The sequence below is a fragment of the Lethenteron reissneri genome, chromosome 32 (assembly GCF_015708825.2).
Source record: "Lethenteron reissneri isolate LAM-NWPU_2019-01 chromosome 32, ASM1570882v1, whole genome shotgun sequence".
NCBI lineage: Eukaryota > Metazoa > Chordata > Hyperoartia > Petromyzontiformes > Petromyzontidae > Lethenteron > Lethenteron reissneri.
Window position 1 is genome coordinate 8,203,890 of NC_083810.1, and position 22,730 is coordinate 8,226,619.

The 22,730-nt window shown below is 54.7% G+C and overlaps 1 protein-coding gene across 1 annotated transcript in view; it reads left to right on the forward strand.

Moving 5' to 3' along the window:
* Window positions 1-22,730, forward strand: part of LOC133349959 (Krueppel-like factor 12) — a 99,515-nt gene that overhangs the window by 71,357 nt on the left and 5,428 nt on the right. The window contains 4 exon segments of the mRNA XM_061563871.1: window positions 8,438-8,944; window positions 8,947-9,082; window positions 13,344-13,452; window positions 18,362-18,501. Coding sequence (XP_061419855.1) covers window positions 8,438-8,944; window positions 8,947-9,082; window positions 13,344-13,452; window positions 18,362-18,501 — 892 coding nt within the window.

The window sequence follows — 22,730 nt, forward strand, 5'->3', positions numbered from 1 at the left end:
GGGGGCGTGGGAGGGGGGGCTGTGGGGAGAGGGATGGCGAGGGGGAGGGGCTGCGTGGGGGGTAGGGGGTGTGGAGGGAGGGGCTGCGGGGAGAGGGGGTATAGGGGGAAGGGGCTGTGGGGAGAGGAGTGGCGAGGGGGGAGGGGCTGTGTGGAGAGGGGTGGCGAGGGGGAGGGGCTGTATGGGGGATAGAGGTAGTGGGGGGGAGGGGCTGTGGGCAGAGGGGTGGCGAGCGGGAGGGGCTGTGTTGGGGAGGGTTTGTGGGCGGGGGGTTCTGGAAGGGAGTTGCTATAGGGGGGAGAGTGGTGGTGGTGAGGAGGGGAGGGGGCCGTGGGGGAGGGGAGGGGGCCGTGGGGGAGGGGAGGGGGAGCGAGGAGCGGGGTGCGGGGGAGTGGAGCGTCGTCACAGCCCCCGGAGGTCACCCCCCCCCCCCGCCCCCCCGCCCCCCCGCCACCCCCCACCCCTCCCCTCAATTCCCATTTCACGACCCAACCCTACCACGCCCAGGTTTAACCCTCGGCTCACCACACACACCACACACCTCACACCACACTACCTTACACACCGCCGCAACACTATCCCTGATGCCATCCTACCACGTCGGCCACAACGCTATCCACAATGCGGTCCGAGGACCGGCCACAACAGTGACCACCTTTGTCACAGTCCGACTCCAAGACCACCACAACACCAACAACAACACCCGCTATCTAACTCAACCACAACGCTTATCTCGTCACGATCTCGACCACAGCACCAATGACACCACCGCATTATTCAGTCACAACACTGCCTCGGCCAGCCACAACACTGCCTCGGCCAGCCACAACACTCGCAATGACTCTCGGTCTCGTTAGCCACAACCCTTGAACAGCCACAACAACCCTTCCACAACAGAATCATACACCACCACAACCCCGCTGCATTACCAATCCTGCACCATTATCACTACGCTACCCTAACCTCACCCCTCCCCGCAACACCAACTTACCTCATCAACCACAATGCGATCTAAATTGGCCTTCCCCTCCCGTCAATGCAAATGACTGTCTCAATCTTTAGCTCTTTTTTGCATCGCGCGCTTTCAGGCGCGGCCGTCTGGAACGCTCTCCCCTTCCGATATTAGGAAGCCGCTGGGAGCAGTGGGCTTTTAAATCATCTCTCATTTACTTGATACAGCTTTCGTGGCTGTGACGGTTCCACCTGAAGACGGAGGCTTGTGTTGCTTCCGAAACGTCGTGAATTTTTAATTAGTTTTATTTTACTTTTATTATTTATTTATTTTTACCTACGTGACTTTACCGAAAAAAAACCTAAGAGTATGAATCCTTGCAGTCACGAAAGCTTCAAATCTAGAGTTGACAAACTCATTAATTGAGAAATGCTCTTTGTGTTTGGTTTGTTGTCCTTCTGCCCGCACCTCCGATTAGTCCGGTTGGCTACGTACGGTGCGAAAGAAGTTTAACACGCATACGAAATCAGCTGAAGCTTGCTGCAATCACGTGACTTCTGTGACCACCCCCACTCTGAATCCCTCCCTGCCTCCGCCTCCTGTGAAAACAGACGCTGCTCTATGGATCCTCTTCCCCTATAGCCTCGTCTCTCCTGACCCTTTGCTCCCGTTTCTCCTTTTCCATCAATTTCCTCTGATTTCCCATTCTCTCTGTTCTCTCTTCCCGTTCCCTTCTCAGTTTCCAATCTTGGTATCATTGACTCTATTCCCCATTCCTGCGCTGTTGCCATGGGTACAGAGTTGCCATTCGGATAACAAAAATTTGTTTTTTTTTTACCTCATTCAACTAAAATGCCGCCCCCCTTACTTCGTGAACCAGGGATGGCTTGAAGGGATCTCAGAGGTAGCTCTATGATAGCCACTTCTGCGGGCCGTGAGATTTCCGAATGGATTCTGTGTCTCTTGAGGTGACGCGGAGAGTGCAAATAGTCAACACGATGTAGTAAGATGTAGAGGATTTGAGTTCGTGCTGGTATAACAAGCAGCACCAGTGTTGTGTTTAGGAATCCAGCGTCTCTGGATCTGCTTGGTTTGTTTATGCTGAGTGTCACCACGGCCCCTCACCCCCCTCAGCACCTCAACTTCTCACCCCATCACCCCTCTCAGCCCCTCACCCCTCAGCACCTCACCCCTTCACCCCATCACCCCCTCAACCCCACACCCCTCTCAGCCCCTCAGCACATCACCCACCCACCCCCTCAGCGCCTCACCCCCTAACCTCCTTACCCCTCACCTCCTCACCTACTCACCCCCTCAGCACCTCACCTCACCCCATAACCCCCTCAAGCCCAAACCCCTCTCAGCCCCTCACCCCTCAGCCCAACGCCCACCCCCTCAGCCCCTCACCTCCTCACCTCCTTACCCCTCACCTGCTCACCTCACCCCCTCAGCCTCTCACCCCCTCACCCTATCACCCCCTCAACCCCTCACCCACTCACCCCCTCACCCTATCACCCCCTCAACCCCTCACTCACTCACCCCCTCACCCTATCACCCGCTCACCCCCCCCCCTCATCCCCTCATCCCCTCACCTCCTCACAACCCCCCCTCCCCCCCGCCTCGCCTCCTCACACTCCCCACGCAGTCACGAGCCTCTCCTCTCTCCCCGTCTCGATTTAAGGAAACCCAAGCTCCGGGAGCCACTGGGCTGCCGCGAGGCGCCGTGAGCCGCGCGGCTCGAGTTGCGCGCGGGATTTGAATAATTCAGCGACGTAAGGCGAAGCGAAACGACTCCCCCCTCCCACCACCACCCCCACCACCCCCACCACCACCCCCACCACCACCACCACCACCCCCACCACCACCACCCCCACCACCACCCCCACCACACCCACCACCACCCCCACCACCACCCCCACCACCACCACCACCACCCCCACCACCACCACCACCACCCCCACCACCACCCCACCACCACCACCCCCACCACCACCCCACCACCACCCCCACCACACCCACCACCACCCCCACCACCACCACACCCACTACCACCACCACCCCACCACCACCCCACCACCACCCCCACCACCACCACCCCCCACCACCCACCACCCCCACCACCACCCCCCACAACCACCACCACACCACCCCCACCACCCCACCACCTACCACCCACCACCCCCACACCACCCCACCACCACCACCACCACCACCCCCCACCACCACCCCCACCACCACCCCCACCACCCCCACCACCACCCCCCACACCACCACCACCCCCTACCACCCACACACCCCCACCACCCACCCCACCACCACCACCACCCCCACCACCCACCACCCCACCACCCCCACCACCCCCACCACCCACTAACCACCACCACCCCCCACCACCACCACCACCCCCCACCACCCACCACCACCACCCCCACCACCACCACACTACCACCCCCACCACCACCCCACACCACCCCACCACCACCACCCACCCACCCCCACCACCACCACCACCTCCCACCACCACCACCACCACCCACCCCCACCACCCCCACCACCACTACCACCACCACCCCCACCACCCCCACCACCACCCCCACCACCACCACCACCACCACCCCCACTACCACCACCCCCACCACCCCCACCACCACTACCACCACCACCCCCACCACCACCCCCACCACCACCACCACCACCCCCACTACCACCACCACCACCCCCACCACCACCACTACCACCACCACCACCACCACGCCTCGCTCGCCTGCTCCCCCACCACCACCACCACCCCCACCACCACCCCCACCACCACCACCACCACCACCCCCACTACCACCACCACCACCCCCACCACCACTACCACCACCACCCCCACCACCACCCCTACCACCACCCCCACTACCACCACCACCACCCCCACCACCTCCACCACCACCCCCACTACCACCACCACCACCCCCACCACCCCCACCACCACCCCCACCACCACCACCACCACCCCCACTACCACCACCACTACCCCCACCACCACTACCACCACCACCCCCACCACCACCCCTACCACCACCACCCCCACCACCACCACGCCTCGCTTGCTCCCCCACCACCACCACCACCCCCACCACCACTACCACCACGCCTCGCTCTCCTGCTCCCCCACCACCACCACCACCCCTACCACCACCCCCACCACCACCACCACGCCTCGCTCGCTTGCTCCACCACCACCACCTTCCCCGCATCGAGATGTCCCTCGAAGAAGTAGACAACTCTCCGCCGTGTTTCTAGCTTGTTCCCGCTTGTTGATCGGCACGATGTCCGACGTTTCGCTCTGCGCACCGGGAGCGCCCGCAGGAGCTGTGGCCATCGGAATCAGAATGATTGTTCTTCGGACCGGGAGGAATCCGAATGTGCGATGAAGCTCTTTTATCCACTGATGTCCACGGCTGGTGTAAAACACCTCCGAGTGAAAGCGTCCTCTTGATGTGCCACTGATTTCAAATCGGAAGCGAAGGCGATTTTTCCGCTCGGTTTTCCGGTGCTGCTGCTACCGCCCCCTCCCCCGGAACGTCAGACATCGAGCCGGACCGCACACAGAGGCTCAACCGGAAAAAAAAACGCAGCGGACAGCGATAGAGCACAGCTGCTAAAGCCTACCCAGTAGCATGAATATACTGTCACTCGATCTGTACGTGTGACAGCCGTTCGTCGATCCACTGCTGGATGAGGGCCTCCCCACATCGCCGTATGGGGTCGTGGTGGATGTTTGACCATACTTCACCACCACTGGCCACAGCTTAGCTTACGGCATCCATCAGTGACTTGTTCATCGGAAACTCAGTTTATTTGAAATCGAAATTTCTCTTAGAGTTTGTTTGGATAATTTAAGCATTTTTTTTGGCATTTTCCTAAAAACGATTGTTGTGTTCCCCTTGTTGGCTACCACTGCCGTGACACACGGTGTGATGTATGCCTTGTTTTACTGTAGCGTCCTCATAATTCCTGTCTGCGATAGTGTAGCGACCACTTGACGCACTTCTCTTGAGATGCCACGTCAAGTGAAGATACGTTCACTTGACATCAGGCGGAGACCCCCACTCCAACAGCCCCGAGTCTCCCGCGCATCTCCCCCTTTTATACCGATACGAGGCCACGCACCCCTTCCTGAACCTTCTCGCTGACTCTGGACGCTCGCTCCACCGGCAGACTCCGCTGTCCTCCTCCGTCGCCTGACCACGCTCCCTTCTCGATCAATCGCGTAGCCACCAGTCCCTTCGCACTCGCAACTGATGCCCCTGTCATTACCTCCCCTGGCCACTAGTTCCTTCGCACTGTAAACTGACTCTCCTGTCATTACCTCCCGTAGCCACCAGTCCCTTCGCACTCGCAACTGATGCCCCTGTCATTACCTCCCGTAGCCACCAGTCCCTTCGCACTCGCAACTGATGCCCCTGTCATTACCTCCCCTGGCCACTAGTCCATTCGCACTGCAGGCCGACTCCCCTGTCATTACCTCCCCTGGCCACTAGTCCACTCAGAGCGCATGTGGGCTCTACTGTGATGACAATTGGATGTAATCTGTTACGTGTGGCTAATTGCCAGTTTACAACTTTCTGTCACCACAAATATGGCAGGAGCATATATTATCTGAAAAAAGAGCTGTTCATCGGTTTCCTCCAGTATAAATGTTCTGAGTCTGCTGCTGTAGCTGCTACTGATGATAAAGCATTGACAACCACCACCTTCCAAATGATCATCTTTCTGGTGAACGTGGTGGAAAAGGCACTGATCATTGTGATGTTCATGATGATAATGATCATCATCACCATCATCACGTTCATGATCATCACAAATGTTTGCGGTTGTAGTTTGGGTGGCAGGGTGGCGCTGTTGTAACACAGGTGCCTCACAGCAAGACTGACCTGGGTTCGATTCCTGACTTGGGGCGCCTGCCTGTGTGGAGTTTGTTTGATCTCCCCCTGTTTTGCATGGGGTTTCCTCCGGGTTCTCCGGATCCCTCTCAGAGCTAAACTCACACACACAGTGGAAATGGTATTGGCAAAACATTCAAATGCTGACAACTTGAACCGGTAATGGATAACTATTGTAATGTATATGTATACATTAACCACCCCCCCCCCCCCTCCACAAATCTGGCTATCGCCTGATGATGCTGGTTGTAATTACTGACGAATCGTCGTACTCGAATTGTAAATGTGGGCTTACTCTCCAACACCCCGGTGTGCTGTACGAGTAAGGAATTGGCGCGTCTTGTTTACGCGACAAACCTTACTAATTGGCTGTGTCGGGTGGTGGCGGGTTTAATTACACATTTAGATTTATTCAATCTAACCCAAAATAACTCTATGGTGCTGAAAATGTACTTGCAAATCACTCAATTGGGATCACACACAGCAGCAGCAACATCCCCCCACCCGCTAAGAAAACTTGACAGGAGTCTTGGGAGTCAGTGAGGCTTCCCTGAGTAAAGAAGCGAAATAATAGAATAACAAGTACACTCGTGGTTGCAATGAGTGTGGCTGTGGTTATGATGCTACTGCTGTTACTGCCACAGCTGCTGCTGATGACCATGAAATGTATGGTTGGTAGTGGTCACGAGGATTGTAGCTGCGGTTATGATTCTGCTGCTGCTGTTACTGCCACAGCTGCTGCTGATGACCATGAAATGTATGGTTGGTAGTGGTCACGAGGATTGTAGCTGCGGTTATGATGCTGCTGCTGCTGTTACTGCCACAGCTGCTGCTGATGACCATGAAATGTATGGTTGGTAGTGGTCACGAGGATTGTAGCTGCGGTTATGATGCTGCTGCTGCTGTTACTGCCACAGCTGCTGCTGATGACCATGAAATGAATGGTTGGTAGTGGTCACGAGGATTGTAGCTGCGGTTATGATGCTGCTGCTGCTGTTACTGCCACAGCTGCTGCTGATGACCGTGATATTTTTGGTTGGCAACGGTCACGAGGATTGTAGCTGCGGTTACGTTATTGCAGTTACTGCTGCCACTGCTGTCGCTGCTACCACGGCAGTGAGTGTAGCGTGACCGGCCTGGGCCTCCATCGCTCTGTTCCCGCACGACGTCCCCCCGGCCGCTGTGTCTGCGTGCGTGCGTGAGTGAGTGCGTGCGTGAGTGAGTGCGTGAGTGAGTGCGTGAGTGAGTGCGTGCGTGCGTGAGTGCGTGAGTGAGTGCGTGCGTGAGTGCGTGAGTGAGTGCGTGAGTGCGTGAGTGAGTGCGTGAGTGCGTGAGTGAGTGCGTGAGTGCGTGCGTGAGTGCGTGAGTGAGTGCGTGAGTGCGTGAGTGAGTGCGTGAGTGCGTGCGTGAGTGCGTGAGTGCGTGCGTGCGTGAGTGCGTGAGTGCGTGTGTGCGACACGGCCCCTGGATGAGCCTCCGCGTTCCTGTGCCGGTTTAATTCCGTCCCGTTTGGCCGCGATCAGCGGCGGCCCCCTCGCCCTGGGCGCGTCTCTGTCACCCGCCCGCCGCACCGCCGGCTCGCCGCCCTCCAGCCAGCGACGGATCAAATTGAAGCAGCCCCGCTCCCTGTGTATCCTGTTGCAGGGGCCGATTACGCATCCAGGAGTTCGACTGCCCACCCCACATAGGCAGACGCGCGCGTGTGCGCGCCAGCCTGCTAATTCTCCTCCCTTATCTCATCACCTCTCCCCCTCTTCTGTTTTGAACTCTCCTTGTCCTTCTCCTCTCACCTCTTTCCCGGACTCCCGTTTCACCTCTGTGCTCTCTCCCTGTGCTGTTCTCTCGACTCCCCGTCGCTACTCTTTTCTCTCACCTCTTTCCTCTCCACCTGCCCCTCTGCTCTCCTCTCTCTCTCCCTAGGCATCCCCTCTCTCAACTGGTACCTCCTCTCGTCTTACCTCTTCCCCTTCGTTCCCCTTCCCCACCTCCTCTCCACTCCAGTCTCCCCTCTTCTCTCCTCTCACCTATAACTGCCCCTCCCATCTCACCTCTTCTCTCCTCTTTACACTGACCATGCTCCCCCCCCCTTGCCTTCCCATAATCCCACCTCCAAAGATGGACTGCTGGGGCAATTTCTGTTAGAGAGCGCCTATCGAGGCTGATATGCTCACACACGTACAGGTACACGTGCAGACAGACACACGTGGTTTAGAAACAACCTCACACAGTGATACAGTGGAACGGCAACAACAACAACAGCTGACACTTATGACAGCTATGGTGCCAGCCTAGATGCACTTTGACAATAACACTGAGAAACACAAAAACAACGATGGTAACGATTTTAATAATAATCACGGTGATAGTGAAAATGAATTTAATTAATGGTGGGTTGATGATGATAAGATGCCTACGGCATTGCCCATGATCATGCATCAAATTTCTGAAATAAAATAAAAAAGTTGCTCTCACTAACCACTGTGCCTCCGCTCATTCCTCCCAACCCCCCTCCCCCGCATCCCTCACTGCGCCCCTCCAACCCCCCGGGGGACAGCCCCCACAGGGCCAACAGGGGGAGGCTGCCACACCGGGCGACGTCGGGCCCCCGGCTGCGATGGGGCTGGCCGCGGACTCCGTGGAGCCCTACAGCGTGCAGACGGAGCCCGTCGACCTCTCCATCAATAAGTCGAGCCGGAGTTCGCCCGCGGCCTCCGCCACCGCCCGGCTCAACCACACCAAGGCCGGCCACACGTTACCGCCGCGGCCGCTGCCGCCGCCACCGCCGTCGTCGTCGTCTCCGTCGGCGTTATCGCTGCTGACCTCGTCCTGCTCCTCCTCCTCGTCGCCGTCGTCGGTGACGTGCCAGTCGCTGGCGCTGTCGGCGCTGCCTGGCACGGCCGCGGTGCTGGCCACGCCGACGGGAGCCGGCCTGGTGCGGGTGTTCCACGCGCGGCTCGCGGTTGGAGCCCACCCCCCCGTCGCGGTGGCGGTGGGGGGGGCGACGGCTCCACCGCCGCCGCCGCCGCCGCCTCCTTCCGTCGGGGGGGGTGCCGGCGGCGGTGCGGCGGGCCCGGCGCTCGGCGCGTGCCGCTCGTGGTGCAGCCGGTGCCCGTGGTGTACACCGCGGCCGTGCGCAGCCACCCCGGCGTGTCCATCGCCGTGCCCGTCATCGAGGAGCACGCCGCACCACGGCAAGAAGGTGGGGGAGGACGATGAGGAGGGTGGTGAGGAGGGTGGTGAGGAGGGTTAGAGATGGTGATGGTGAGGCAGAGGAGCCAGTGTTATCCATAATCGATGTTTGGGTTAGGCCACAATGATCTGGCCAAATTTTTGGAGTGAAACCCTCCACCATCCGACATAGCCAAGTGGGCGAGTAATTTGGTGAAAGTAATTTACCGCTACTAGCGTGAAGTTTGCTTATAAAGACCTTTCAGATTTTATTTTCATTTGGTCTTGCTACTTACAGAAGTATGTATGTATGTTGAACTTTTTCCGCTCTGTACGTAGCCTACCCTGCTCATTGGAGGTTCGATATGGCCAAATTGTTGGCACCTTATGCTCCACACGGGCACACCTTGAAATCGTCAAACGCAGAACGTCTTGTTGGTTGCTAACACCGTCGTTTAGGATCAGGAGGGCCTTGAGTTGATGTGTTCCTTGTCTCTGGATGTCTATCCTAGTCATGTTAGGACTGTCATGAGCCTGCGGGCCGATGTTGTGGGTAGTGCAGAATAATCCAATTCCAGTTACCAAGATTTCAACATACTGGGTGGCCCTAAAAGCCGGGACACAGAGTTATTATATTTATTTCAACGCACCACGTAGGGTTATTTCGTGTACTTTAACAAAAGTTTAAACTGACTTCCATTAAGATTCATGCATGATGCATGACATTCTGTTTTGAAAATTAATGTAGGCCTTTGTTTTTAAGATTACAGCTGTGCAATCTTAGAACGTTCATCAATTGCGTTTTGTAGTCTCGATTCATTCAGGATTCTTGGGCGAGTTTTGTCAACGCCGTCTGAATAGGAAGAAGAAGAAGAAAATTGTTAATTATGATAAATGGATAAAATATTAACTTAAACAATATAAACTATTAAAATGTTTTGATGCCAGTGTTAAAACAAAATTAAATAACCCAAAAGAATATAAACTATTCAAATGTTTTCATGCCAGTGTTGAAACAAAAAAAAATGCCCCAATGTGTCCCGACCTGTTTGGGACCCCCTCTATAAACTTTTTGAATTTTTTTACTTGCATTTAATGTTTTTGATGCTCTCTCTCTGTGTGTGTACAATCCCAACTGAGCAATTTGCAGGTAACTTTTTTCAGCATTGAAATGTTGTTGGTGCATGATACCAGCAGTTAAGTCACATTGTAAGTTTGGGGTTAGCCACGGGAGGAAAGAGGAGAGCCCAGAGGAAACCCCATGCAGAACAGGGAGAGAGAACATCCAAACTCCACGCGCAGTCGGGAATCGAACCCAGGCCCTTCTTGCTGTGAGGCACGGGCATTACCGCTACGCGATGAACCAGCGCGACCCGAGTTCGATTCCTGCTCATGGCCAACGCCAGTGACGATTTATCTGAACCGGTCCTGGGCCTCCCCTAGGTCGACTTAACCTCAAACGAGTCACCGGTGCGGTGCGTAATAGGTGCTCGCTCACAGTACCTGCTCCAACGGTCTGTAAAGACTCTACACGGGGGATCTCTGTCTTCTGCATGGAAGTTATATGCCGAGTTATATTCGCTATCGAGGCGTAACTCGCCCCCTCGTGCAGCGTCAGATGAATGACTTGGGTGCCATGTAGACTGCCGTATTCACGGGATTATGAGACGTTCCGGAAAGAACGACGCACTCAAGATTTCTGCCTGGTGTCATCAAATTTCTACAAATATGAAAACAACAACAACAGACTGTTGGGACAAGTGCTGTTAGCGAGCAGCACCTATGAAGGCCGGCACGGCACATGAGGGGGTGGGTGACCAACACCACGCCCGGCCGCCTTTGTCTCCCCAGTAGCGATGTTTTTACACACCGCACCAGCCACTCGTTTGGAGGCTAAATCGGCATAGGGCAATCCAAGGAGCGGTTCAGATAATCGTCGTCACTGACGGTGATGGCCGTGAGTGGAAATCGAACTCGGGTCGCCGGGGTTCGTATCGCAGCGCGCTAACAGCTACGCCACCGCTCCCCACACACGCACACACAGACACACACACAGACACACAGACACACACACAAGCACACACAGACAAACAAAGATCCCCCATACAGCCTCAATAGACTGTCGGGGCAAGTGCTGTTAGCGAGCACCTATGAAGGCCAGAACGGTACACGAGTGGGTGGGTGGCCAGCACCACGCCCGACCGCCTTTGTCTCCCTAGTGGCGATGTTTACACACCGCACCAGGTACTCATTTGAGGCTGAGTCGACGTACGGGAGGCCCGGGACCGGTTCAGATAATCGTCACCGATGTTGGCCGTGAGCGGGAATTGAACCCGGGTCGCCGGGATTATACACAGACACACACAGACACACACGCGCACGTTTATCGGATTCTAAGACTCACCCCCAACTTTTGCCTTGAAAATTCGGGTGGGGTGTGGGGAAGCGCGTCTTCTAATCTGCACGTGTTGTGAATCCACTACTGGATGAGGGCCGTCCCTCATCCCACTTGAGGGGCACTTGGGGAATGGTTTGGCCATACCCCTCCACCACGCTGGTCAACGCGGGCTGCAGCTGCTGCTTGTGGTGGGAGTTATTTTTTTTGCAGACGGATGGATGCTGCTGCTCTGCCCTCTGCTGCCTGCCCGTGCCTGCTGCACGCGTTGTCGATGCATGCTCAGGGGTCAGGCAACGAAAATATAACGAGAGCAGAGCTATTTTTTTGTTCGAATTCTCTCCAATTTTTTGTTATATTTCAAGAGCGTAACGAGCATGGGGGGCAAGGCACCCCCTGCCTTGCCACCCACTCCACCCCCCCTGGTGGCCAAAGCTACGAGCTGGGCCCCCCATGACACCCACCATGAGATTTGTTGTCAACAAGCAGTGTTAAAGAACAACGACGCTCATTTAAAACGGAGCGCCCCGTACAGCGTTAAATGTTCGAGACCGTGAGCGTTACGATTGCGAGGAGGCAGAAGGAGCCGCGATATCGAAAGGCCTCCTCGGTGCGACCGTGCGAGACAAATCAAATATTGTGGGTGCACCACCCTGACCGATCGCCGCGCCGCCTGAGCTGATGATGGAGTAACTGCGCCACTGATTACGCCGCATTGCGTGCGAATAGGAGACGGTGGGCCCCTTCATAAAATCACGTGACGAGGCCAGGCCCCTTAAAGAGCCACGCGGGTGGCTTCCGGAGCCGCAGTTTGCCGACCCACGCCGTGCGTCGTAGTCACAGCAACGAGTGATTTCAACTCGGGATTACTGATGCTGCCATCACTCCTCGTCGAGTAGAGGAGGGTGGAGGGGGGGAACGACTCAGCAGGTGCCGAGAGGAGGAACCCGCGGACGAGCGAGAAGGCAGCAGCCGGAACCACGCGGTGATGAGCCGGCGCTGCCAGCAATTTGCCCGAGCTTCGCGGTCCTCTGTACGTTGAGCTGTTATCGGCCAATTAGTGAGTGCGTGCGAGGGGGAAACACTCTATTCCGTACAGGCGGAACGGGTGGAGTCCACAGTTCTAGCTGGACCGCCTCCTCCTGGCAGGGCCAGGGCACGGATTGTCCGCGACGCCCACACGGAAAGGGAGTTTTACACCGTCTGTGTGGTGAGCCACCAACCCTCGCTGCCTCCACAGTGCTGTATTACAGGCCACATGCGTAGCCATCACGACCACCAACATCCAGGCACTGATACAGGCTCACAGCTGCTAAGCTTTCGAGATCGCGCTTATTTCTGATGATTTAGGAGTAAGCAGGTGGTGATAGCGAGCGCCTATTACGACTGTGAAGTTCATCACACTCAGATGTCACCTTAGCAGGTTTTTGAATGTCGATGAATTTAAATGTAAAGACTGATGTTCCCCTCGGTTTAAAATGGAACCGCCCGATGGGCAGGTCGTTACCATTCACCTGTGTGGACGTGAGAACGTGGAATGTACCACTGTGGCCAAACAGTGGGTTGGTTTTGGAGGTGGTCATGTTGATGATTGTAAATGTTGTAGATTTGTCACTCCAACACACCGGTGTGCTGTACTGGCAACGAATTGGCCACGTTCTATTTACGTGATAAACCTTACTAGTTGGCTGTGTCGGTTGGCGGCGGGTTTAACGACACATATTTACGCGATCTCATAAAAAATATACCTGTATGATGGATGATATTGGTCGCGAAAGCCTACTTGGTAAACTGATGTTGATGGATGACTGAATTTTGTGCCCGTGTCTCCTTGTCTCCCCTGTGTCTCTCTGTCTCTTCCCACGTCTCCCTCCCCGTCCCCGTCCCATTGTCTCAGAGGGTGCGGGAGCCGAGGCTGGGATCCGCGCCATCAAAAGCGAGAGTGGCAGTGAAGACGAGATGACGTCCCTGGTGGCAGACGAGGCGCGCTCCTCTCTCTCGCAAGAGTACGGGTGGAGGGGGGGGGGTCATGAGGGGTGGGGGTGAGGTCGGGGGGGGTCAGAGAGGAAGGTCATGAGGGGCGGGGGGGAGGTCAGGGGGGGGTCAGAGGAGGTGGGGGTCAGACAGGGATGTGGGGGGGGGGGGCGGTCATGAGGGGCGGGGGGGAGGTCAGGGGGGGTCAGAGAGGAAGGTCATGAGGGGCGGGGGGGAGGTCGGGGGGGGGGTCAGAGAGGAAGGTCATGAGGGGCGGGGGGGAGGTCGGGGGGGGTCAGAGAGGAAGATCATGAGGGGCGGGGGGAGGTCAGGGGGGGTCAGAGAGGAAGGTCATGAGGGGTGGGGGTGAGGTCGGGGGGGGGGGGTCAGAGAGGAAGGTCATGAGGGGCGGGGGGGAGGTCAGGGGGGGTCAGAGGAGGTGGGGGTCAGGCAGGGATGTGGGGGGGGGGGCGGTCATGAGGGGCGGGGGGGAGGTCAGGGGGGGTCAGAGAGGAAGGTCATGAGGGGCGGGGGGGAGGTCAGGGGGGGGTCAGAGAGGAAGGTCATGAGGGGCGGGGGGAGGTCAGGGGGGGTCAGAGAGGAAGGTCATGAGGGGCGGGGGGGAGGTCAGGGGGGGGTCAGAGGAGGTGGGGGTCAGACAGGGATGTGGGGGGGGGGCGGTCATGAGGGGCGGGGGGGAGGTCAGGGGGGGTCAGAGAGGAAGGTCATGAGGGGCGGGGGGGAGGTCGGGGGGGGGGTCAGAGAGGAAGGTCATGAGGGGCGGGGGGGAGGTCGGGGGGGGGTCAGAGAGGAAGGTCATGAGGGGCGGGGGGAGGTCAGGGGGGGTCAGAGAGGAAGGTCATGAGGGGCGGGGGGGAGGTCAGGGGGGTCAGAGGAGGTGGGGGTCAGACAGGGATGTGGGGGGGGGGGGCGGTCATGAGGGGCGGGGGGGAGGTCAGGGGGGGTCAGAGAGGAAGGTCATGAGGGGCGGGGGGGAGGTCAGGGGGGGGTCAGAGAGGAAGGTCATGAGGGGCGGGGGGGAGGTCAGGGGGGGGTCAGAGAGGAAGGTCATGAGGGGCGGGGGTGAGGTCAGGGGGGGGGTCAGAGAGGAAGGTCATGAGGGGCGGGGGGGAGGTCAGGGGGGAGGGTCAGAGGAGGTGGGGGTCAGACAGGGGTGTGGGGGGGGGGCACGGTTGAGGACGATGTGGGGTAGAGCGGGTTTGGGGTAGGGATGGTGAAAACAAAACTACGGATGGGAAATCCAAAGAAACGTCGATGTGCCGTCAGACGAGAAATGTTTGTGATGATAACATCGATGGGCCCTCAAAGATCGGAAACTCAAACGTCGAAGCGTGTATTTTTTTCGGTGCGGTGTTTTTTTGTATTCACTATTTGCAGGAGAGAGCAACATAAATGAGCGAAAGCCTTGTTCCTTACTGGAGAAAATAACGCATATTTAATAACAAAATAGCACAGAGTCTAATGTTTACAACGCTGTTGCTGCAGTCAACACCCAGCCTACGTCTGCTTTCCAGAACATCCACAATAACCCTCTCTGCAGTGCATATTCATCTATCCTGTATACAGCATCGACATCTATCAACCACGTCAGTAGAGTTTAACATGTAGGTTTTCACGACCAATATACATAATGCAGGTTTTCTTGGGTTAGATCGCGTAAATATATAAATATGTCGTTAATCCCGTCAATCAGTAAGGGTTGTCACGTGAACAGAAAGTGGCCGATTCGTCACTAGTACAGCACTAACCGGTGTGTTGGAGAGCCAAGCCACCACATTTACAATCTGAGTACGACGTTTTGCCATTAATTACAACCAGCCTCATCTATTTGAGGAACAACACAGGTGGACTTCTACACAAATCTGGCTGTCGCTTGATGAAGCTAGTTGTAATTATTGGCAAAACGTCGTACTCAGATTGTAAACGTTGTGGATTTGCTCTCCAACACACCGGTTAGTGCTGTACTAGTGACAAATTGGCATGTTCTGTTTACGTGACAACCCTTACTAGTTGGCTGTGTCGGGTGGTGGTGGGTTTAACGACGCATTTATATTTATGCGATCTAACCCAAACAAAACGTGTATGATGGATGTCAGTTGAGCGACCAATTTGTCTCCTTATTTTAGATAAAAATTCAGGTGGCCGTCAGGTGGTGGGATGTTGTTTTTTTTATATTTTGGTGTTTACTTGCCTCCTAGAAATGAGTTTCAGAATTTTAATTGTTTTCCAAAATGTTCAAGGACACCTCTCGATTTGTTTTCTTCTTCAGATATCGTTCGTTGTAATTTAAGGCGTCGTCCTGCCACGTTTTGCCAATTTTGCCGGGAAAATCAAATTTTCTGGCAGGAAAAAAAAAGTGGCAACGTGAGTGTCATTTCCTGTGACATCTTCCTGTCGACTCTACATAGATTTTAGTTTTCCGGATCGTCCAAAATATAATGTAATTGTGTATTATCGAGCGCATTCAACTCGAGGCGCTTGACATAGCTTGCAAAACGGTGACAGAGTAGAATGATTTAGATGGCGGCGGCGTGCTACAAGGAGTGAGGAATGAGAGACAGCGATAGAGGGTTACCTAGGGATCACGAAAGGGCAGGGGAGGGACAGGAAGGGGTGGAGGGGCGAGGCTTTGAGAGAGGAACAGAGGGAGGTTAAGGAGGGGGTAGCTTAATGTACAGGGGCAGTGTTGAGTCAATGGGCAGTGTTGAGTCTATGGTGCAGTGTTGAGTCTATGGTGCAGTCTATGGGCACTGTTGAGTCTATGGTGCAGTGTTGAGTCTGTGGGCAGTGCTGAGTCTGTGCGCAGTGTTGAGTCTATGGTGCATTGTTGAGTATGTGGGCAGTGTTGAGTCTATGGTGCAGTGTTGAGTCTATGGGCAGTGTTGAGTCTATGGGAAGTGCTGAGTCTATGGTGTGGGCAGTGCTGAGTCTGTGCGCAGTGTTGAGTCGATGGGTAGTGTTGAGTCTATGGGCAGTGTTGAGTCTATGGGCAATGTTGAGTCTATGGGCAGTGTTTAGTCTATGGGGAGTGTTTAGTCTATGGACAGTGTTGAGTCTATGGGGAGTGTTTAGTCTATGGGTAGTGTTGAGTCTATGGGCAGTGTTGAGTTTATGGGCAGTGTTGAGTCTGTGCGCAGTGTTGAGTCTATGGTGCATTGTTGAGTCTGTGGGCAGTGTTGAGTCTATGGTGCAGTATTGAGTCTATGGGCAGTGTTGAGTCTATGGGAAGTGCTGAGTCTATGAGCAGTGCTGAGTCTATGGGTAGTGTTGAGTCTATGGTGCAGTGTTGAGTCTATGGGCAGTGTTGAGTCTATGGGCAGTGTTGAGTCTATGGGTAGTGTTGAGTTTATGGGCGGTGTTGAGTTTATGGGCAGTGCTGAGTCTATGGGCAGTGCTGAGTCTATGGTGCAGTGTTGAGTCTGTGGGCAGTGCTGAGTCTGTGCGTAGTGTTGAGTCTATGGTGCATTGTTGAGTCTGTGGGCAGTGTTGAGTCTATGGTGCAGTGTTGAGTCTATGGGTGGTGTTGAGTCTATGGGTGGTGTTGAGTCTATGGGCAGTGTTGAATCTATGGGCATGGTTTAGTCTATGGGCAGTGTTGAATCTATGGGCAGTGTTTAGTCTATGGTGCAGTGTTGAGTCTATGGGCAGTGTTGAGTCTATGGGAAGTGCTGAGTCTATGAGCAGTGCTGAGTCTATGGGTAGTGTTGAGTCTATGGTGCAGTGTTGAGTCTATGGGCAGTGTTGAGTCTATGGGCAGTGTTGAGTCTATGGGTAGTGTTGAGTTTATGGGCGGTGTTGAGTTTATGGGCAGTGCTGAGTCTATGGGCAGTGCTGAGTCTATGGTGCAGTGTTGAGTCTGTGGGCAGTGCTGAGTCTGTGCGTAGTGTTGAGTCTATGGTGCATTGTTGAGTCTGTGGGCAGTGTTGAGTCTATGGTGCAGTGTTGAGTCTATGGGTGGTGTTGAGTCTATGGGTGGTGTTGAGTCTATGGGGAGTGTTTAGTCTATGGGCAGTGTTGAGTCTATGGGCAGTGTTGAATCTATGGGCATGGTTTAGTCTATGGGCAGTGTTGAATCTATGGGCAGTGTTTAGTCTATGGTGCAGTGTTGAGTCTATGGGCAGTGTTGAGTCTATGGGCAGCGTTGACTCTATGGGTAGTGTTGAGTATATGGGCGGTGTTGAGTCTGTGGGTAGTGTTGAGTCTATGGGCAGTGTTGAGTCTATGGGTAGTGTTGAGTCTATGGGCAGTGTTGAGTCTATGGGCAGTGTTTAGTCTATGGGTAGTGTTGAGTCTATGGGGAGTGTTTAGTCCATGGGCAGTGCTACTCAATGTAGAGGGGGAGTTGATTCCAGTGGATCCATTTAGATTTTTCCATACCTTAATTTGTCTATAATAGGTCTCTGAATGTAATTTGTCCAAGCCAACTATTGTTATGATACATTTATTTTATTGTATGTTGTCTTCTGCAGTGCAGTTGATTCGGCTCTGATTTTGTACTTTCTTGATGCATTGGCGCTTTATACTATTGCTTTTGTAATTTTAGTGAGCTAAGCCCAAAAACTACTAACTAAACTATTTTTATTGAACCAGGCAATGCCCACTGAGCTATGTAGCTCTTTTTTCAGTAGCCACCTGGCCACAAATGACAGCTCAACGAAGTGGCTTTTTACGTGGACATGTATAGCAGCCGAATAGCATAAATGCATGTTTCTAAATGACATGCAAACTCCAAATATACAGGCGTCGTGGTCGTGATGGAACCCACGACCTCCTGTGTACCAGGCGACGTAGTAGACATCTCGATCAACTCGAGCAGTGGAACATAGATTCGTACGCCACACCTGTAACGTCTATCCGCACGTACGTGACCCTCGACCCTAACCGTGACCCCCCCCCTCCCGTGACCCCCCGTGACCCCAGCGCCCAGGGCATCAAGAGGTCGGGGAGCCCCGAGTCGCCCGACTCGAAGAGGAGGAGGATTCACCGCTGCGAGTTCGACGGCTGCGACAAAGTGTACACCAAGAGCTCGCACCTCAAGGCTCACATGCGCACGCACACAGGTGAGTGGACGGGTGAGGGTGCACATGTGTGGGCAGGTGAGTGGGTGAGGGTGTAGATGAGGGTGTAGGTGAGGGTGTAGGTGAGTGGACAGGTGAGGGTTCAAGTGTGTGAGCAGGTGAGTGGGCAGGTGAGAGTGCAGTTGAAACTACAACTGAGCGGCTAATTGAGGAGGTAGGTAAGTGGACAGATGAGTTGACAGGTGGAGGTACAAGTGTGTGGGCAGGTGAGTGGGTGAGGGTGTAGGTGAGTATGTAGATGAGTGGACAGGTGAGGGTACAAGTGTGTGGGCAGGTGAGAGTGCAGTTGAAACTACAGGTGAGTGGGCAGGTGAGTGGCTAAGTGAGGAGGTAAGTAAGTGGACAGGTGATTTGACAGGTGGAGGTACAAGTGTGTGGGCAGGTGAGTGGGTAAGGGTGTAGGTGAGTATGTAGATGAGTGGACAGGTGAGGGTACAAGTGTGTGGGCAGGTGAGAGTGCAGTTGAAACTACAGGTGAGTGGGCAGGTGAGTGGTTAAGTGAGTAGGTAAGTGAGTGAACAGGTGATTTGACAGGTGGAGGTACAAGTTTATGGGCAGGTGAGTGGGTAAGCGTGAAACTACAGGTGACCTCCGATTAGTACGATTGGCTACGTACGATATGAAAAAAGTTCAACATACATAGAGGTGAGGATGTCGGTGAGTGGGCAGGTTCAGATACCAATGTGTGGCATGGAGTGGGTAAATACATGAGTTTCAATTTTGGAGGTGAGGCTACTGGTCAGTGGATTTGTAAGTGGGTAGGTAGGTGGCCAGGTGAGTGTATAATCGAGTTAGACGGCTGATAGGGCAGTTGTGGAGAGCGTGGAGAGTTTCCCATACCTGGGCAGTGTGCTCATGACCGGCTCCGGTTTAACAGCAGAGGTCTCACTCCGAATCAGTCGAGCTGCAATATCTTTTCATCGGTTGCGTAACGCCGTGTGGAAGCTACCGGGTCTGTCGCTCCGTACGAAGCTTCAGTTCTTCTCAGACACGGTCATTCCCTCCCTTCTCTACGCTTGTGAAACGTGGACCCCTCTAATGGAACATCTTCGCCGGTTAGAAACATTTAGGCTGGCCTGCCTACGAGCCATCCTCGGTTTAACCAGGCTGGATTGTGTGAAGAGCTCACAGATCCTTGAAAGACCTGGACAAAGTCCCATCGGTGAGCTCCTCCGGCAGGCAAGGCTGCGTTGGCTGGGTCACGTAGCCCGCATGTCCAACCACGGCATGCCTAAACAGCTTTTGTCGGCCGGATAAAGGGGGCTAAACGGGCGCGGCACGGGCTAGAGAAGAAATGGAGTGATGTGGTACAGGAGGATGTGGAGCTGAGTGGACTTGCCAATGACTGGTACCAGCGGTGTCAAGATCGGCCTCTGTGGAAGAGGCTCGTGAAGGATGCTGCTACTGGGCAGTTGGAGGCAGTCGCCCTCTAACAACAACGGAGGGCGGAGGAGCAACGCTCACAACAATGAGCGGAGCGCCAGGTGGCTAAAGCACAGCAAGTTGGCATAGTAGGGGGCACAGGCGGTGTATCAGCCAGTCATCTCAGTCAGTCGACCCGTGGCACCTGGGGTCTGCCCCGTGACCTCCTGCCAGCGGGCGTTCGACACTTCACGTGGCCTCAACGTGCACATAGCCTGGTACAAGCGTCGTGGTGACGTCAGCGCCACTTAGTGTCGAATGGCGGTTGTTGTTGTAGTACAATCGAGGACTCTGGTAGGAAAGCAATTGAGAATATAGGTGAGTAGAGAAGTGAGTGGGAGGTAAATACGCAGGTGTGTGTTCAGATGAGTGGGCAGGTCAAGGCATGGGTGAGTGGGAATACGAGTAGCGGAGAGCTGAGGGTACTAGTGTCTTGATGAATGGACTAGCACGGAAGAGTAGGCCAAATTCCCAGGAAGAGGGGTTCTTTCGAGCTTCCTTTGGTGCAGAGGTCGCAACTGGGTACCCGATACCCGTACCCTACCCGATACCCGGCTACCCGTACCCGGCCGGGTACGGGTACCCGTTTGCGACCCTGGTGCAGCCGGGTACGGGTACAGGTAGACCGTGAGTCACTGGTGAGTAACTGTTTGTCACTCATTTCCCAACGTCTTGTCTCTTCTCACAATTCAAGTTCCTAGAATCAACCCACCCGTGCCTGCAACATGGCTTCATCCCAGAGGTCGCAATCAGGTACCCGATACCCGTACCCTACCCGTACCCGGCTGGGTACGGGTAGGGTACGGCCGTTTGCGACCCTGGTGCGGCCGGGTACGGGTAAGGAATCAAAACCCGTTTGCGACCTCTGCTTTGGTTGGTGGAAGCATTTTTGCCAGTAGGTGGCGCGAGCGAGCAGTTTCAGGGCTGCGTCTCTCTGTGCCAAGTCGCCAAGGCGGCTCTATTGCTGCCACGAGGGTGCGCTATGAGACAGCTGTAGCTGTTGCTGCTGCTGCAGCTGCTGGAGGTGTCAATCAGATCTACCACATTGATGGTTCAAGCGCTAAGGGGCCTGATCGGTACCACCTGGGGTGGAAAATGCCACCTGCCTCCAATGCTACCAGTGTCAGAATCAAAATCAGAATCTGTTTTGATATCTGGAGGAATTCGCTGAACTATAAAGCTCTTTATTACACAGATGTCCAGGGTGGGCAGTGTCGACCACGAGCAGTCTCCACCATGGGCTGACGCCTTGCGTACCTCCGACTAGCACTGTTGGCTACGTAAGGCGCGAAAGAAGTTCGACATCCAGCGATATATTCACTTTCATCCACTTGATTTTCGTCGCTTCGCTCTTTCGTCCGATTTCAACTATAACCGCATTTAAAATTTCGTCCACGCACCGTCGTTTTTCGTTCAGCCCTCTGTGACGTGCTATTTTTTTCGGAGCGTACATTACCTGCTGCGATCTACGGACGAGAAACACGGACGTTGGCAAGAAAAAGTGCAACGAAAGCCGAAGAACAGAAACTCGCGAGATGTTTGCTACCTCGCCTGGTGTACAGGAGGTCGTGGATTCGATCCCGCCCCTGGTACCTGTTGTGTATTTTGGGAGTTTGCGGTGTCTCTCTCTCTCTCTCATCATCATCATCACGGTGGCTATGAGATGTTAACTACCTCGCCTGGTGTACAGGAGGTCGTCGGTTCGATCCCGACCTTGGTGCCTGTTGTGTATTTTGGGAGTTTGCGGTGTCTCTCTCTCTCTCATCATCATCATCACGGTGGCTATGAGATGTTTGCTACCTCGCCTGGTGTACAGATGGTCGTGGGTCCGCCCCTGAAGCCTGCTGCTGTATATTTGGAGTCTGCATGTTTCTATCTCTCCCCGTGGTCGCGTGGATTTTTCTGCGGGTTCTCCGGTGTTGCCCCCCGCATTTATAAAACCACACGGCTTTATAGTACACTACTTGGCTATTATATATTTCCACATTGATAAGCCACTTCGTTGAGCTGTCATTTGTGATAGCCAGGTCGCTTCTGAAAAAGAGTTGTTCAGCTCAGTGGGCCTCACCTGGTAAAAAACAAAACCAGTTTATGGTAATTGTTTTTTTTTACCCTTCTATTTGGCAACAAAACTGACACCTTTTTTACAAGGAGTCATGTTTACATAGACCACAATACCTGCGGTCATAATGCAAACAAAAAAACACAACTCTGATAATGTGCACTGTCCTTGAAGTTGATTGGTCCACACCCGAGACAGCTTTCCTTAGAGCCTAGTCTCACATGGTGTTGGACCAGATGACGCCAAAAGGCGCACAACTGAAAGACAATGCACCATCAGAGTATGAGAGCTCGGGGTAAGCATTTACACCATTGGAACCTCATTTTTTACTGGCAAATGAGGTTACAATGGTGTAAAAAACTAGTTTAGTTTCGATGGGGCTCGTGTGAAGCGGCTGGATGCAGCGTTGCTTCGTGAGGCCGTGAGAGACGGTCATGACCTGCGGTGGGCTTCATCCAGCGGTTGATAGATCCTGGATGATTATGTTCTACGCTAGGACGGGATGTGTTGTGGCAGGGTTGTGGCTTTGAAGTGTGGGCTTGCAGCGCCCGGAGCAGGGATTGACGGGTAATGATTACACACGCGAACACTCGTTTTTCTAGCCCTCTGTTCCTCCCTCTCGCTCGTAATGTCTCCCTCCCCCTGATCCCCCAGGCCTCCCTCCCCCTGATCCCCAACATCTCCCTCCCCCTGATCCCCAACATCTCCCTCCCCTTGATCCCCCACG